Source organism: Gymnoscopelus microlampas, assembly GCF_963454915.1.
Source record: "Gymnoscopelus microlampas genome assembly, chromosome: 3".
NCBI lineage: Eukaryota > Metazoa > Chordata > Actinopteri > Myctophiformes > Myctophidae > Gymnoscopelus > Gymnoscopelus microlampas.
In genome coordinates this window covers 37,818,741-37,835,540 of record NC_139940.1, presented here as the reverse complement: position 1 = coordinate 37,835,540, position 16,800 = coordinate 37,818,741, and the positions used below count along the sequence as shown (strand labels likewise).

At 40.0% G+C, this 16,800-nt stretch overlaps 2 protein-coding genes across 5 annotated transcripts in view; both read left to right on the top strand.

Moving 5' to 3' along the window:
- The window catches only part of adcy3a (adenylate cyclase 3a), a 32,112-nt gene extending 19,971 nt beyond the window's left edge, over positions 1-12,141 (top strand). For both annotated transcript variants that reach the window (XM_084049884.1, XM_084049885.1), the window contains exons 12-21: positions 882-969; positions 3,208-3,324; positions 3,913-4,202; positions 6,264-6,345; positions 6,465-6,623; positions 7,018-7,164; positions 8,034-8,147; positions 8,382-8,511; positions 8,755-8,879; positions 9,997-12,141. In XM_084049884.1, the coding sequence (XP_083906010.1) occupies positions 882-969; positions 3,208-3,324; positions 3,913-4,202; positions 6,264-6,345; positions 6,465-6,623; positions 7,018-7,164; positions 8,034-8,147; positions 8,382-8,511; positions 8,755-8,879; positions 9,997-10,176 (1,432 nt within the window). In that variant the 3' untranslated portion in view covers positions 10,177-12,141. The remainder of the gene's footprint in view (positions 1-881; positions 970-3,207; positions 3,325-3,912; positions 4,203-6,263; positions 6,346-6,464; positions 6,624-7,017; positions 7,165-8,033; positions 8,148-8,381; positions 8,512-8,754; positions 8,880-9,996) is intronic.
- A 167-nt stretch (positions 12,142-12,308) lies between these two features.
- Positions 12,309-16,800, top strand: part of LOC311042184 (NACHT, LRR and PYD domains-containing protein 3-like) — a 15,700-nt gene continuing 11,208 nt past the window's right edge. For 2 of the 3 annotated variants that reach the window (XM_084052757.1, XM_084052756.1), the window contains exons 1-4: positions 12,309-12,610; positions 14,588-14,657; positions 15,112-15,207; positions 16,484-16,579. In XM_084052757.1, the coding sequence (XP_083908883.1) occupies positions 14,620-14,657; positions 15,112-15,207; positions 16,484-16,579 (230 nt within the window). In that variant the 5' untranslated portion in view covers positions 12,309-12,610; positions 14,588-14,619. The remainder of the gene's footprint in view (positions 12,611-14,587; positions 14,658-15,111; positions 15,208-16,483; positions 16,580-16,800) is intronic. The other variant, XM_084052758.1, reaches the window with a different exon arrangement.

Sequence of the window (16,800 nt, the reverse complement as noted above, 5' to 3'; positions counted from 1 at the left end):
ATTCAAACAAAATCACTGTATTTTATTAGATATTATATTGATATTATAGCTATTTTCTCCAGCTCCCTGCGGTTCATGAACCCCCCACCACTATTGTGTGGGGTGGATCTATGATGGACCCACAACGCACAATAGTGGTGGTCCCCAGGTTGCTCTTAGTCAGGATGGTGGTCCCTGGGTCAAAATCAGTTGAGAACCCATGTTGTAGATCATCTCCTCTATATTAACAGATTAATTGATGCAGATGAAGGGAAACGATTCTTGACAATAACGTAAAATAATTTGCGATTATGTCAAATAATTGAGATTATGTAAAATAATTTGGGATCAGGAGATTATGTAATAATAGTGATGACAGGCCTGCCTGTGAGCCAGCACTCGACTACTCATTTTCAGTCCCCCTTCTGTCCCTCCTCGGGTCCATTTTTGTAACGTGCTCGTGCTCTACGTGGTACTGTGCTATGTAGTCTTCCCCTTTTAGGTCATAGGTTTGGTATTTGTAGTGCGCACCCCATCCAGTTATTACACTGGCCCGGGGGCGCAGCGCAGTCTGGAGAAATAGGGAAGAAAGAGATAAAAAAAGAGAAAAACATAGGACAATACAAAAAAGACTAGACTAGGACAACAAGAATTCACACTGTCAGTCAGTCACAAAAGAGAAACTAAACACCTTTATGTCAGTACTCTTCTGTATTGCCGTCTTAATTTGAAGTCTTCCTGTGTGTGTGTGTGTGTGTGTGTGTGTGTGTGTGTGTGTGTGTGTGTGTGTGTGTGTGTGTGTGTGTGTGTGTGTGTGTGTGTGTGTGTGTGTGTGTGTGTGTGTGTGTGTGTGTGTGTGTGTGTGTGTGTGTGTGTGTGTTTGTGTGTCTGTGTCTGTGTAGGTTGATAGTCAACTACATCACCCTGGCCGTGGGACAGGTCTTGCTGCTCATCCTTACAGTCTGCTCTCTGGCTGCCATCTTCCCCAGAGTGAGCGGTGACACACACACACACACACACACACACACACACACACACACACACACACACACACACACTCACACTCACTATCTGTTTTTAATATAAGATATTGGATGCCGTAAACTTTAGTTCAAGAAACACGCTCTCTTGCCAGATCAAACAGGATGGCATTGGCTCAGGAGGTAGAGTGGCCACTTGGGAATCGGAAGGTTCCCGGTTCAGCTTGACCTACATTATCATTTTGAATCAATTAAAGTGATGATGTGTGATTCCCATGTGCATTCAGTGCAGCAGACATTCTGTCTGCAGACAACCCCATAATTTGAAGTGTAGCTTGCAGTCTGCAAACAGATGGCTCGTGATTTTGCGAGGCCAGTTGCTGTGCAAGGTTACTGTGACCCAGGGCCATGTGAGAACTCACGAGGCAGATTATTATTTAAAAAAAGATATTTGGACCTTAATTTTAACTACTTAACTGCCAGAGTAATAGTGTAATAGTGTGCCCCTGCTGCCAGCGAAAATGGCGATTTTACTGTACCTTTTGAAAAATCATGAAAAAAATCTCCGTGACCTACGTCCTCACGGAGATCGGCTCATTACAAATACACGGACAGGGGTCCGGTAGTATAGGTAGTAAAAGATCCGCTCGGGGTAATCCATTGCACAGCTGCGGCCATTTGACTGAGGCTTGTTTTTGCCGTAAAGCAAGAGGAATGGAGATCTAGCAGAGATATAGCCATTTCCACTGCTCTATAGCAAAATACTGTACACAAACGTGTAGAAATAGAACACATAGAGAAGATTGTATTCCTACTGTACACAAACGTGTAGAAATATAACGCTCCTACTGTACACAAATGTGTAAGAAATATAAGAGATTTAAGTGGGATCAAAGTGGCTGAATTTGTGTTCTGGGAGTGCAATTGGCCATATTCACACGGTGGTCATTTTGTAGTTAAATCAGAGCATGACAAAACCACTGTGTGAATATGATAATGGACTTTGTGTGTTCATGATAATCATAATCAATATTACAAGTGATTTTTTTTCCTGAAGTCAATATAGACTCAAACACACCCTTGTTACGCAAGATATGTTTAACCCATTAAAACCGGGAAAGCATCTGTGTCATTTTAGATTTTAGCCAGAAATACAGAAATATATGTTTTTCAGAAAACTCCTCAGGATTTAGAATAGTGGTTCTCAAAAATAGCAGATCTACAAGCTCACAGCACGTCACTTCGTGCCGCGCTGCGAGCTTGTACATCTGCTATTTTTTTTCTCTACTGGGGGTCCCTGGCACTAAACATTTTCAGATGGGGGGTCCGCGGCCAAATACATACATTCATTTTTGGGGGTCCTTGGCACAAAAAAGTTTGAGAAGTACTGATTTAGAAGGCATCTGTAGAATCGGCCTCAGGTCTTAAAGGAGTAGTTCACCCAAAAAAGTACTTATTTTCTATCAATTAAACACCCCATGAAGCATTGCATTTTTTTTATGTCGCATTCAGCACTTCATGGGGTGTGTAATTGATAGAAAATAAGTAACCTTTTGGGTGAACTACCCCTTTAATCGGTTAAGTACCACTCAGGAGTGTGACGCTCACCAGCACTTTTGATCCAATCTCACCAACCAGTATTGACATGAACTGTAGAGTAACTGTAGAGCAAGCTAGCAATATTGACTGGTGCTGTCATCCTAACAGGAAACACTCTCCCCCCAAGCTAGTCAGGACCTGAACCCACTCATAGGTACACACACAGAGGGTCAATCAGATGTGCTGAGCAGAGTCACAATGCTCATGGGTACATTGGTACATCAATATTAAATGTCATATTGTCACACATCCACATTAAAGTGCCATCATGGACACAACGTAATGCATTAGCGCATTGACCACTAAAATGCAGATCTACAATCGCACAACCCGTCACATTGTGACACATTGTGAGCTTGTAGATCTGTTTTTTTGGTCTGTTTCCACCCGACAGAGACGATAAGAAGATCATTGTTTGTCCTATTGACACTGCGGTCTGCAGGACCTAATGTTCACTTACTATCTAAGGCTCCAAATACACACAATATTTATTTCTGTGATTTCAGAAAATGAAACGTATTCTATAATTTTATAGTTCGTGATTACCATAATGCATATGCAATGCTTCACGTTTTAAGATTGCATCTACTCTGCAGTGACCTTTTGATTGGCAGCTGATGGTTGAAAATGGTGTGTTTGTTTGTGTCAGATTTTCCCCAAGAAACTGGTGTCTTTTTCCACTTGGATCGACCACACCCGCTGGGCGCGGAACACCTGGGCCATGGCGGCCATCTTTATCCTTACCATGGCGGACATTGTAGATATGGTAAGTTATTTTCTTATGTGGTTACACAACCACCAGGGTGCTTCAATATGGAGATCATGCCATGAACTGGCTCTAATGCATGGGAGACAATTCATATACAAAAATAACGCACAGTCGCTCGCACATCCTCCAATTTCGGTGCCAAGCCAAACTGCCAGGACGGCAAAATCGTAAAGGAAAGAAGGCTCGCAACTCACTTTTAAGACGCTCCAAACTTTATTTCGAAATGGTAGTAAACAAAACAATGCTGTTTATACACCTAGCAGTGGATCCCATAGTTGCTGTCCTTTTCCATTAGGACAATTTTGATTCAGGCCAGTAGGCAATGCATTCTTTTGATTTATACCTGTTTGCATGCCATGCCGTACACTGAAAATAGCTGCTCTACAAGGTCACAACATGTCGCTGCACGAAGGCTTGTAGATCAGCTATTTCCGATGCGAGACATCATCACACAACTATGTATAAATCAGGCTGTAGTGTATTCCACTCTTTGCTTTATTTTATCGCTTTTCATCACATTACCGTTGCTTCGTCCCTCTCCCTCTCTACTACTGTGTTTCTCTCTCTGTTTCTGTCTCTCTCCAGTTGAGTTGTCAGCCGCGAGACCCCATCGCAGACAACTCCACAGTGGCTCCTCCACCCTCCTCCTCCTTCTCCTCCACCTTGTCTGGCCCAGAGGGCTGTGTGGAGAACCCCAAGTATTACAGCTACGTGGCGGTGCTGGCCCTCATGGCGACCACCATGCTGGTGCAGGTCAGTCACATGGTGAAGCTGACGCTCATGCTCCTCATCACCATCACCACCGGCATAGTCAACATCTACAGCTGGAGGGACATCTTCGACCGCTACGACGTGGCCCGTTTCCAGGACTACAGGTGAGAAGGAAACTGTGTATGTGTGTCTGTCTGTGTCTATGTTTGCGTCGGTGTTCCCACGCATCATGGAAAATACATTTAAATGATTCTGTTTTTAAAAGTAACTGTTACGTTACAGGATTACTGCCATTAAAAAGTATTCTGTTACGTTACAGGATTACCTTCTGAGAAAAGTAACTTGTTAGATTATTTTTGTATTATCAATGATTAAAACCCACCTGCGAGGAAGTTTGGTAAACATAAAATGAAATGTGCTGCCTACCGGAGTGACCACCAGTGTTGTGGACCTGTGGTGGGCTTCACCATGGCTAATTTGCATTGACGTTCTCCTCCTTTCACCAATTAATCAAAAAATAGTGTGAATACTTCCACGACCGTAGCCTACTAAAGGGCAACCGCTCTGTCTTTTCTCATTCTCTGCCATGTCGCACATGTGCGACAAATTAATGTAAACAAGACCAGTAATACCGTTAGCCATGTGTCACACCAAAATACAGTAGAATGATACGCCATCACCACAGACTGCAAGGCATCGGTCACCGATGCAAGAGCGTGTCCATTTATCAGGAAACAGCGCAATTGCGTCGGATGGATTTTCCTTTTCCTTTGTGGCAACAGAAAGAGCAGGGAAATATAGCTCTTAAATGTAACGAAGTAACGCCATTATTATGCCATGTAACTAATGAACCGAGTACTCTAATTGCAAAACCAACATGTTAGGTTACTCCGTTACCCAAAAAAGTATGCTGTTACAGTAACGGTGTTACCCCCAACACTGATCCCTACTTTCCACAATGTTACATACCCAAGGCCTAGAAATATCTGTTTCCCTTCCTGGGCATCCACACACAGCTAGTGTAACACTGCCCTCTAGTGTTTCTATTTGCATAGTCTTTACTGTCTGGGAGCCAGCTGACTTAGCTAATACTTGCTTGGGATTTAGAAAGAACCCAATCCTAGATCAGTTTTCTTTCCTAATTTGGCTATTTTTGTTTTTTAAACAAACGATTGAGTAAGCTGGTGTTGAATATACATATATATTTAAATTAATTAACTGATTAGTCAGTTAGGTAACATCAGGTGATTGTGTCACATCACATTTGACCAGAATATATGCAGAGGATTGTTTTGTTTGTGCAGTGATCTGTTCGTCTGATGAGTCATCGTTGGCTAGCTGTAATATATTACCAACAAGACAAAGAACCATGACATAGATTAAAGCTACAGCCATAGATTAGTGGGTAGAGGCCCGATTATGTCTCTGGGCCCACCCATGTCTGTGTGTCGAAGTGTCCAACCCCTAACAGTTCACCCTTCAGATGGGTGAGGCTGGAACAGAATTTTCAGAGGTCTTCCCTACTGCTATACGTAGTTTTGGAACTGAACTTTTAAGGCTATTCTGATGCAGGCTACTACAAGTTTAGCTGGCTCAGTGTTTTAACCCAGTCAGACCTGGAACACCTATGCGTTCTTATACCTTTCAAGCTGGGAACACCTCTGTGTCATTTTAATTGTTGCTATATGTTAAGCAACATTTTTTGAATATAAATGTTAAGTTTTTCAGAAAGGTTTGGACAGAGCAATCGGAACCGCAAATAATACAGTCAATATTCACGTATTCAGTACATGAATGTAACCTTGTTTGGATACCTGCATTTCCATCTGAGTTCATTTGCAAAATCGCTATCTTTTACATCTTGATAAAGTGTGTGTGTGTGTGTGTGTGCGTGTGTGCGTGTGTGCGTGTGTGCGTGCGTGCGTCCGTGTGTGTGAAAGAGAGAGAATGAGATGTGTATTTGCATTGGCAACTGAACTTGAACATTATGAAAGAAAGTCTATTTTTGCATCTGTCGCAAAACCTAAACCTATAATAACCTTGAATTTGTCATTGAAATTACCCCAAAAATGGAATCGTGTTTTGAATCGGAAACCTTTTGCCTACATCATCTGTAGTGAGCAAAATGAACGTATAGAGTGTGTCAGATTGACAAGATTTGTCTCAGATATACTGTAGTTGTTTGTCCCTGAATTTAAAATGTTATTTTTTTTCTTTGATTTCAGGTCATCCCTTGTTCCCTCCAAGTTCACTATGACCATCATGATTGTCATCACAATGGTCAGCTTCTATTACTTCTCTCGCCATGTAAGTACATGTCTGCCACAGTTGGCTGTACCTTCACAATCACTTTGTCAGGGTCATTATTAGTAAAATGTTCTGCAGTTGGCCTCTAATCCATCTCATCCTGGGATCTTTGGCTAAAGGTGGAGAAGCTTGCACGCACTCTGTTCCTGTGGAAGATTGAGGTGCACGAACAGAAGGAGAAAGTGTACGAGATGAGGCGCTGGAATGAGGCCCTGGTGACTAACATGCTGCCAGAACACGTGGCACGCCACTTCCTGGGTTCCAAGAAAAGGGATGAGGTAAAGATGAGCACATCCACCGACTGTTACTGCTGATGACTCCTCAAACTGTGTTTTTAAACTGAGTGTGGACAAATCTGAGAGTGCAACATTAAAAACTGAGTATTTGCTGTGTTGATAGAGACCTGTCGTGGTCTGCTCAGTCTTTCTTTTTCTATTTATTCATTTTGGACACACAGGAAACATAAACCTAAAATGTAACGATTACAGAGAGGTCTGTAGTTGTAGTAGTCTTTCTTCAGGTAGATTTGCTCAAGATTATACGTAAAATGGGTTACACAAATTTCTTGTTTGACTTAAACAGTAAGAATGTGGATTAATTACCTGGGTACGTTTCAAACCCTAATATTCCCCCCCCTTTGCCACTTTAATTGTTTTCTCTTAACATCTTTAGGAGTTATACAGTCAGTCCTACGATGAGATTGGGGTGATGTTTGCCTCCATTCCCAACTTCTCTGACTTCTACACTGAGGAGAGCATCAACAATGGAGGGATTGAGTGCCTACGGTTCCTAAATGAGATCATCTCAGATTTTGACAGTGTAAGTGTAGCCGAGTAGCGCTGCCTGCAGACCAGATGCCTAAAATCTTCCTGGCTTGGTCAGGAGGGGATTGATTGATTGAATACTTCATTAGTCAAAAATGTAAACAGCACATGGTACAGTCAGACATTAGAGGGATAGTTCACTGTTCATTTTTTCTATCGATTAGTCACCCCATGGAGACTTGAATTCATGGATATTTATTTGTTTTTGTCGCATTCCTAAGCCAATAATTTGATGACCAGCGGACTGGTAGGCAGTGGTTCCAGTAGGAGACACAAAGGAGACTCTTTTTGTCTCCTACCGGAACCGCTGCCGCCTGCCGGTCATCAAATTATTGGCTTAGGAATGCGACAAAAAAAAAATATATATATATCCATGAATTCAAGCCTCCATGGGGTGACTAATCAATAGGAAAAAAAAGTCATTTTGGGGGTGAACTATACCTTTGAGACTAAAAGGATAACACAAAAAAGTCCTGGGGACTTGTATTCATCTTAGGTTGAGCGTACTTTAATGTCTTCACTGGAGATTCATGATCCTGCCTTTTCATTTATATATGCATTTATATCCTGAAAATCAGCAACAGTACAGCATTTAATGAGCAACACCGATATTCTAGCTCAGCGATTCACAACCTGTGGGCTGGGGCTCACTGATGGGCCGTGGGAGTATATTTCAAGTGGGCCCCCAAATAATTGACGAAACACTTAAGATTGTAATGATAATATAACACTAAACATTTAGCTTTAGAGAATCTCAAGTGGGCCCTGGTCCCGAAAAAAGGTTCCGTTTTAGACCCACTGTTCTAGCTCTTCCAGCTTTGTTTCTATCAGTAGAAGTAACCTTGGATCTCCGTTTTCTCACAGCTGCTGGATGAGTCTCAGTTTCGCTGCATCACCAAGATCAAGACCATCGGCAGCACCTACATGGCCGCATCCGGGGTCACCCCTGACGTCAGCAATGGCTACGCCTGCATGAAGGTTAGTGTATTCACAGCCTGTGTGTGACGCAGGGAACGCTGCAATCACCCCTTGTGTAAAAGACTGGCAGCAAACTAGACCCCTTGTATTGGCCGACAATGAAGATAGATGGAAATAAGTCTGACCACTGAAAGAAATAATATATAGCTTTTGAAATAATACTTACTTACAATATTGTTTGTTTCGATTTGTGGTGGTTGTTTTTAGTAATGTTTTGATTGGTCTTTTTGTCAGCGGAAAGAGGAGCTGTCAGATCGAGAACGCTGGCAACATTTGGCGGACCTGGCAGACTTTGCTCTGGCCATGAAGGTCACGCTTATGAACATCAACTACCAGTCGTTCAACAACTTCATGCTGCGCATAGGTCAGTGATTATCTCACTGTATGTGTGTGTGTGTGTGTGTGTGTGTGTGTGTGTGTGTGTGTGTGTGTGTGTGTGTGTGTGTGTGTGTGTGTGTGTGTGTGTGTGTGTGTGTGTGTGTGTGTGTGTGTGTGTGTGTGTGTGTGTGTGTGTGTGTGTGTGTGTGTGTGTGTGTGTGTGAGAGAGAATATGTCAGTGTGTTTGTTAGTCCAGTATGAAGATCACAAAATGGATCCTTTTCTCCAGGTCTGAATAAAGGCGGAGTGTTGGCTGGAGTGATAGGTGCTCGTAAACCACACTACGACATCTGGGGGAACACTGTGAACGTGGCCAGTCGTATGGAGTCTACAGGGGTGATGGGGAACATCCAGGTAAAATCTGCTCCATTTTAAGAGTTTTTTTTTGACACCTAAAACACCTTACTTGTACAAATAGGCAGACGTGTCTGGATTAGGCAAATCCTGTCAAGTCACTTAGCCCATTTAGACCTGAACACAGCCTATATGTTGTTATACCTTTCGATCTGGGAAAGCATCTGTGTCATTTTAGTTGTCACTATATATCGTCACTGTCGGGCAGAAACCTTGTATCTCCAAGTTTCATATTTGTATGTTTTTTCGTAAATTAATGGCCTACTTCATCATACAAGTGTCGCACAAAAAAAAAACTACAAAAGTAGTGAAAATAGCAGATCTTCAAGTACACAATGCCTCGCGAACAATAATAAAAAAGGAATGGTTTTGGACATTTCCACCCGACCTGCATTTGGGGTTTCTGAATTGTGTTTTGTAGATGGTGGATGGTGGCTTTTCAGGAAATTTGAAACGCCAAATTACAAATCTACATACACCTTCTAACTGTGCATGTGGTGTGGTTTAAGTTGAGTCCTTTAAACTGAAGGAAGAGTGTTTCTTTCAACATTTAGCTCCTAGGTGGCTAGCAATAACAGCAGTTTAGACCAGGGGTTTAACATCAGGAGGCAGGAATTAGGGGTGTGCCGATACACTAATTTCACGAAACGATACGATACGATATTTGGCTCACAACTTCGATACGATTTCGATACGATACGATACGCACTTTTTTTATTATGAAAATAAATGGGGGAGAAAAAAAAGGAAATGCAAACAAATAATTCTGTTTTTGCATTATTCAGACATGCAAACTTGTAGCTTTTCAGCCGTTTTGAATCCAAATAGGGCAATAGTGTGACACCTGACCCGAAAAAAAAAAAACATGTTGTCACCCTTTTCACCTCGGGGCTGTTTGCATGCCTGATTATTTTGATTGGTGTAAAAAAAAATATATTTATATATTTTTTTCAAAACGATATTTTTTTTTCCCAAAACGATACATATCGTCGCGAAAACGTATCGCGATATATCGCGGGACGATATATCGGCACACCCCTAGCAGGAATTATGGCTCTGGACTGGAGGACTGCGCTATAGAATGTTCACACTAGAATGTTGTCTCTGTCGCCCCCAGGTGGTGGAGGACTGCTATAATATTCTGAAGGACTATGGCTTCCGTTTCGTACGGAGGGGTCCGATCTTTGTCAAAGGAAAAGGAGAGTTACTCACCTACTTCCTGAAGGGGAGAGACAAACAAGGCTCCTTCATCAATGGCTCCTCTGGTACTCTACCACACCAGGTGGTGGACAGCTAAGGACCTGACTACTTGGGACCTATGAAACACTAACACACACACACACACACACACACACACACACACACACACACACACACACACACACACACACACACACACACAGACACAGACACAGACACTCCGGCAATCAAAAATATTATTTCTTGAATGCATAGATGGGCAGAGGAGATATTTTTTTGATAATGAAGTTCTTTGCCTATATGGAAACATTTTTGATACATGCACTCATGTTGACAGAATGTTTACAAGTTATGAAAGCAATTTTAAATACTACTGAAATGCTCACTGCAGACTTGCCACACTACTGTACAGGTGGACATTTGTTCATTCTCCGACAAAACGCAAACTGACAGACACTGCGTTAAGCCTTGTAACGGGGCACGCGTTCATAAAGTCCCAACAACGCCATCTACTCGGCGCACTAAAACCAAAATGGCTTTTGGGCTGAGGACCTAATTTTGATCACCTTTTACCCTTTTATGAAATACTTCCCTGATTTGGAAAGTAATGGACCGAATTGTGTTGCCATTTTCTTACAGTTACTGACAATGAAAATGTATTTAGCGTTAGACAAAAATAGGCCAAAGTGTGATATGATGCAGATTGAGTTACCACCTGCTTCTGCTTGTGTGTATGTGTGTGAGTGTGAGTGCATGTGAACGTGCGTGCGTGCATTATTCATATGGTATTTTCCCTCTTTATTCCAATCTGGATACCATTAAAACAGTCGGCTCTGAAATGAGACAGAGAGATACCACCTGCCCTCTTGGGGTACTGTGCTTTTCTCGTGGCCTGTGGACTCCCTGCATCACGTCACTGCTATGCCTGCGTCTCATCTGTCGAGGCGACCGGGGGGACCGAGCAGGTGTGGGACCGTCAAGAATGAAACTGGAGATATTGGTCACATGATGTGATTGTTTCTGTGCCTCTCTGGAGCATTCACGAGCAGGGATAATTGCAGATGATTGTATGCGTTTTTTGTACGAGTGGCTGTACTGTTTGCATCGGCACATGAGCACCTCTGTTTGAACAAGAAGGACGACGATGATAGTATTCAAGTCAGAGGTTGATGATGATTGCGAACGCCAAGTAGGATGTAATGAGGTGTAATTCAAGGACACCAGTCGGGTTGGAATGTATAAGAATGTTTGTTTTATGTGAATGTTAACGTGGACAGTATTTCGGGAGAGTGTGTTTTTCTTTTTGCGTGTTGCAGGTTGGATGAAAGTGCAATAGTTTATTCTTATACAACCTTCATGCTGTCCTCCCTTAAGGTGAAGTAAACATTCCTTTAATTCATATTTTTATATTATACTGTTTAAGCTTCATTCAGTTTAAAAGAGGACAGAAATGTTCTCATTGTGAATACAGTTTGGCCAATTTATCGATCTGATCTAATTTATTGCAGGGACCTTTTTCTTTTTTCTTTTTTTTCCTGAAGCAGATAAAAAGTGCCAATGTTGAAGGAATGGTTTGTACTTCTAAAGAATCTCAGGATTGGGAACAAAATAGCACTTTTGAATGATCTGTAATCTATGTATTTGAGTCTGGGTTTTGGTCAAGTCAGAATCTTTCTGAGCTAAGTATAAATTAAATGCCATCATCATGTAAGACAAAACACAAAACAGCCAAAATGCAGATTTATGTTGTGGCTAGATGGTATCAGAATGCATTTTAAATCCTATAGTAGCCTAATACAGTAGGCTACAATAATAATATAATGATACTTTATTATTATTACTATTATCATTAACATTCAAATTGGAAGTGTCATTCCATTTGGGCTTACTGTCAATATTGTTTGTGAAGTGTATCTACTTAAAATAGGCATTTGGTATGAGCAGACCAACCCTATTTATTTTTAATTTTTATTAGGCCTATTTATTGTTTCATTGTTGTGTACTCCCATTTCATTTTATTGTTTTTCGTCATAAAGTGAATTGATTAAAAAAAAAACTTGAACATAAATGGCTTAAAGTCTCATGACTCATACCAGTGCAAGTACTTAAGTTAAAACTGAAAGTAGAAATGTCATAATCACTGAAGGACGTGGTGTTTTCTAGCCTGGTAAACCCCCCTCCCTCCGGAAATCTCGTGTTTATCTGCACTAGCCTGGTAATGGTCTTATTTTTAACTCTATGGTAATGGTGCTTGGTCGTACGACGGTGTCGCGCGACGAAAGTAGTCGATCAACGTGAGCTTGTAGATCGGCTATTTTCGCCGACACTGTCGTACGTAGTATGTTATCAGGCTTGCTTCAGCAGCGTCGTCAAGTAACCAAGTGAAAGGAAACCACAGAGGACTTTGCTTTCCGTTGACAGTAGCAGGGGAATAGTTTGTGGCGCACTCAATAAACATTATTTGAGGAAGCTGTGCATATCGCACCACCACAGTACAGCCGAAATGACAGATAATTGATTGATTAATCAAGGTAAGCAATATGTCTGCATATTTCTTCTGTTTAGTGGACATTTGATGGAAAAACTGTGACCCCATTTGCCATTTATCTCTCCACGACTCCAGTCGGTAACAGGATAGGTGGGCACTATAGGGACATCTGGGCACCTCGATGTAAATTTGGCTATTTTGTCCAACATGTTATAAATGCCAAATTCCATTTTTTGGGGGGAAATGTTTTAAAGTAAAGTATACATGATGTGAACAGGCTTAAACATTAGACAATCTCTAATATTTCTACAATTGCTACAAAACCTGTATATCCAGTCATTTTGGGGTTTCATAATGATGTACCATCATGTAGCCTACTTTCCATTACTTGAAGACCATTTTTCAAATATTTTATTTTTTAACATTTTGGACAAAATAGTTAATTGTATATCTGCCCAGATGTCCCTAGTGGCCAGGATACAGGATAGGTGGGCACTATAGGACACCTCGATGTCTTAATTTGTCCAAAATGTTAAAAAAAAAAATCTAATATTTGAAAACTGGTCTTAAGTAATGTAAAGTATACATGATGTGAACATGCACAGTACATAATAATAATAATAATAATAATAATAATAATAATAATAATAATAATAATGGTAATGTAATACTTTTTTTTTTGGTGGTAATGTAATACTGTACAGGTACATCATTATTAGATACATTTTATAAAGATTATTGATATACAGGTTGTGTAGAAATGTATAGCAATTGTAGAAATATTAGACCTTAATTGTTGTTGTTTAAAGGTAGGGTAAGTGATATTTTTGGGTAATTGTTTTTTTTGTTGTTAAAAAGGTTAAAGTACTATATTCTGATAGTAATCATTGCTACAGAGCGTTTGTTCGGTCACAGGGGTCTCTCCAGCTGTTTAGTAAACAGAATATAGTACATTTTCAGGTAGGTGACACATTTTAAGCCAATCAGGAGAAAGCACTGAAAATGAATTTTCTGTTTAATAAAGAGGTGGAGAGACATGGGAGACTCCTTTTACTGGACAAATAGCAATGAGTACCATCAGAATATAGAGCTATGTAACACTTTTAACTGTAAATCACTTACCCTACCTTTAAGTATGTTCTGATCACAAAATTGCTAATTTCACACCTAACCGAGGTGCCCTCCTTGTTGCCCATCTATCCTGTTACCCTACAGCCTACTTCATAATACAATGAAGCCATTGACAAGTGAAGAACTATTTTCTCATATTTTATTATGGAGTTGCAGATCCTGCAGCATAACAATTTTAGAACAAAGTTTTATCTTTTGACCATCATGGTATCAATTAAAGGTAGGGTAAGTGATTTTCTTTAGTTAAAATAAGTGTTAAATAGCTCTATATTCTGATAGTACTGATTTCTATAGAGTGTTTGTTCAGTAACAGGATTCTCCATGTCTCTCCAGCTCTTTATTTAACAGCAAATGCATGTTCAGGTCAGGATACCAATTGTATCCTATCAGGATAGAGAACTCGGACAGGATACAGATTAGACAAGTGCAATTGGAAATGATGACAAAGAAATTAGCAGACAAAATTGGAACTGGAACGCTATAAAAAATTAAGCTGATCAATGGGTACTTTCTCCTGATTGGCTGAAATTGTGTCACTTACAGTATACTTGAACATGTATTTTCTGTTTAATAAAGAGCTGTAAAGACAGGGAGACCCCTGTTACTGAACAAACACTAGTCTGTAGCAATGATTAGTGCTTTAACCGTTTAACAAAAAACATATCACTTACCCTACCTTAAGTTAATTAATTAATTATAACCATTAATTATAGCCTATTGTTCGTGCAGTAGGACTGTAGGCTACGCACAATAGGCTATAACTGCCTGTTGTCATGACGAAACAAGCTTTGAATCAGCAAAAACTGATCTGTGTTGCTAACACAACTGCTATGTAGCCCAATAATAAATTCACACTAATGCATAGTATTATTCTTTAAATGACTTTAAGGTGTATAGGCATAAAAGCCCATAAGGATCAGGATGGATGGTCAGGAAGAAGATACAGATGGATCAAATATGTAAGTAAGCCACAGTGAATTTTGCAAACTTAAATTTCTCATTTTGGAAGAAATTGCCACTCTTCCTGTATCCATCTCACCCACATCCTTCCTCTTCATGGTCAAATAGCTTCTGCTAGTATTTCTCAGATTGGCACATTTTGAGTATCTATCTACAGATAGGTGGCTGCAATTTCAAACTGGCCCCTGTAAAAGTCAAAGCCTAGCCCCCCCCCCCCACATATATATACACATATATATATGTGTGTGTGTATGTACTTTTTATAGTAGTGTGAACACACCCTGAGGCTGTATCCGAGAAAACCAGTTACAGACTTGACGTACAAGATACTTCTGTATGCAACGTTTATTTAAATAGCACAGTTTACAGACTAGAGCTCATAATGACAAGTTATCCTCTCTACTGCAGAATATAATGCCTTTGTGTTCAGTAATACATGTATATCTTTGAAAGCATCCAACAGGAGAGAACAAAATCCCCGTCATCCTGCTGTGGATCTGAAAAGAGTGACTGGTCCATGAATCACCCCCCGCATTTTAAGAAAGAAAGGTAAAAACAAAAAGAACATGACTGTAGAGAATTAGTTGCACACCAGTGGCGTATTTACTGTAGAGGTAAGGGTGGCCGCCGCCACCCCAAGTGCGATCTCGCCTCCCCTAGAAAAACACTGACTGAAAGCCATTGGCTCCTCGTCCATTCACGGGCAGGTAGCCAATCACCACCGTATCCATTCAGTAGAGTAACCCTCGCCCATAGGGATGCAACCCCCTCCGGGGGAGACACATTTTGCCTCTCCAAAATGTAATTCCTGGAAATGCCACTGTTGCACACACTGTGCTTTAAATATGTACTTTTTATTGCTTGAATAAAAAGCCCTAAATTGTTCCAAAGGTTACTAGAGTAAGAAACGGTGAAATCATCAAATATGTCAGAGATATTTAGTCAACTCAACAGATTAGAAGTACTTCAGTAGGTCCTCTTTGTTATGACACATACAGTCACATGACATGATTAACATCATGTGATATAAAATCGCTTTTTACCTGTGTTGCACTGAATGACATTTATGAAGTATAAAATTCCAAACCAAAGTGATTCAAGTTCTGAAAATACTTTTTAGATATAATATATCACCCATTTTGTACATGTTGTTGTGAACACTAGCACAATTATGCCATGGGTGCTCAGTCATTTCCTTTTTTTTCTTTTTAACTTTTTTTTTTAATTGTCAGTTGGGTTGCAGTATTATATATAGCATCATATACATGAACAATAGTGACATTGCATTAGTTATAAAAAAATATTTTGAAACCAAAACAAATTAGTTGAAACACAAACTGTAACATATAACAGCAACAAAGCTGGACGAAAAAGAAACATTTGAGAATTCGTTAACTGTGTAGCTAAATATAATTTAAAATAAACAGGAAGGGAGGGGTTGGGATTTGGATGGGGGTCTGATACTTTTGTCATTAAGGTTTTTTCCCAAACAGTTGCACTCAATGCACTGAATGCTATTTTTACGCTTTAGAGCAGAATAACAGAATCAAATGAATAGTTTGCAATACAAATATTTCTTGGTGTGAGTTGAGTTATTTAATTTTATATTTATACATATCTATGTTTTATATATATGAAAAAATATAGAAAGTTACAAACCTGACATATAAAATACTTCTGTATGCAATATTAATTTAAATATCACAGTTTACAGACCAGAACTCATAATGACAAGTTATCCTCTCTACTGCTGACAAGTAGGATAGGAATAAAAAATGCAATGCCTTTGTGTTCAGTATCAGTAATACATGTATATCTTTGAAAGCACCCAACAGGAGAGAACGAAATCACCGCCATCCTGCAGTGGATCTGAAAAGAGTGACTGGTCCATGAATCATCCCCCGCATTTTAAGAAAGAAAGGTAAAAACAAAAAAAAACATGACTGTAGAGAATTAGTTGCACACTCTGTGCTTTAAATGTGTACTTTTTATTGCTTGAATAAAAAAACTAAATTGTTCCAAAGGTTACTAGAGTAAGAAACAATGAAATCATCAAATATTTGAGAGATTTAGTCGACTCAACACATTGATGTTGACACAACACATTCAGTTCTCTTTGTTACGACACATACAGTCACATGA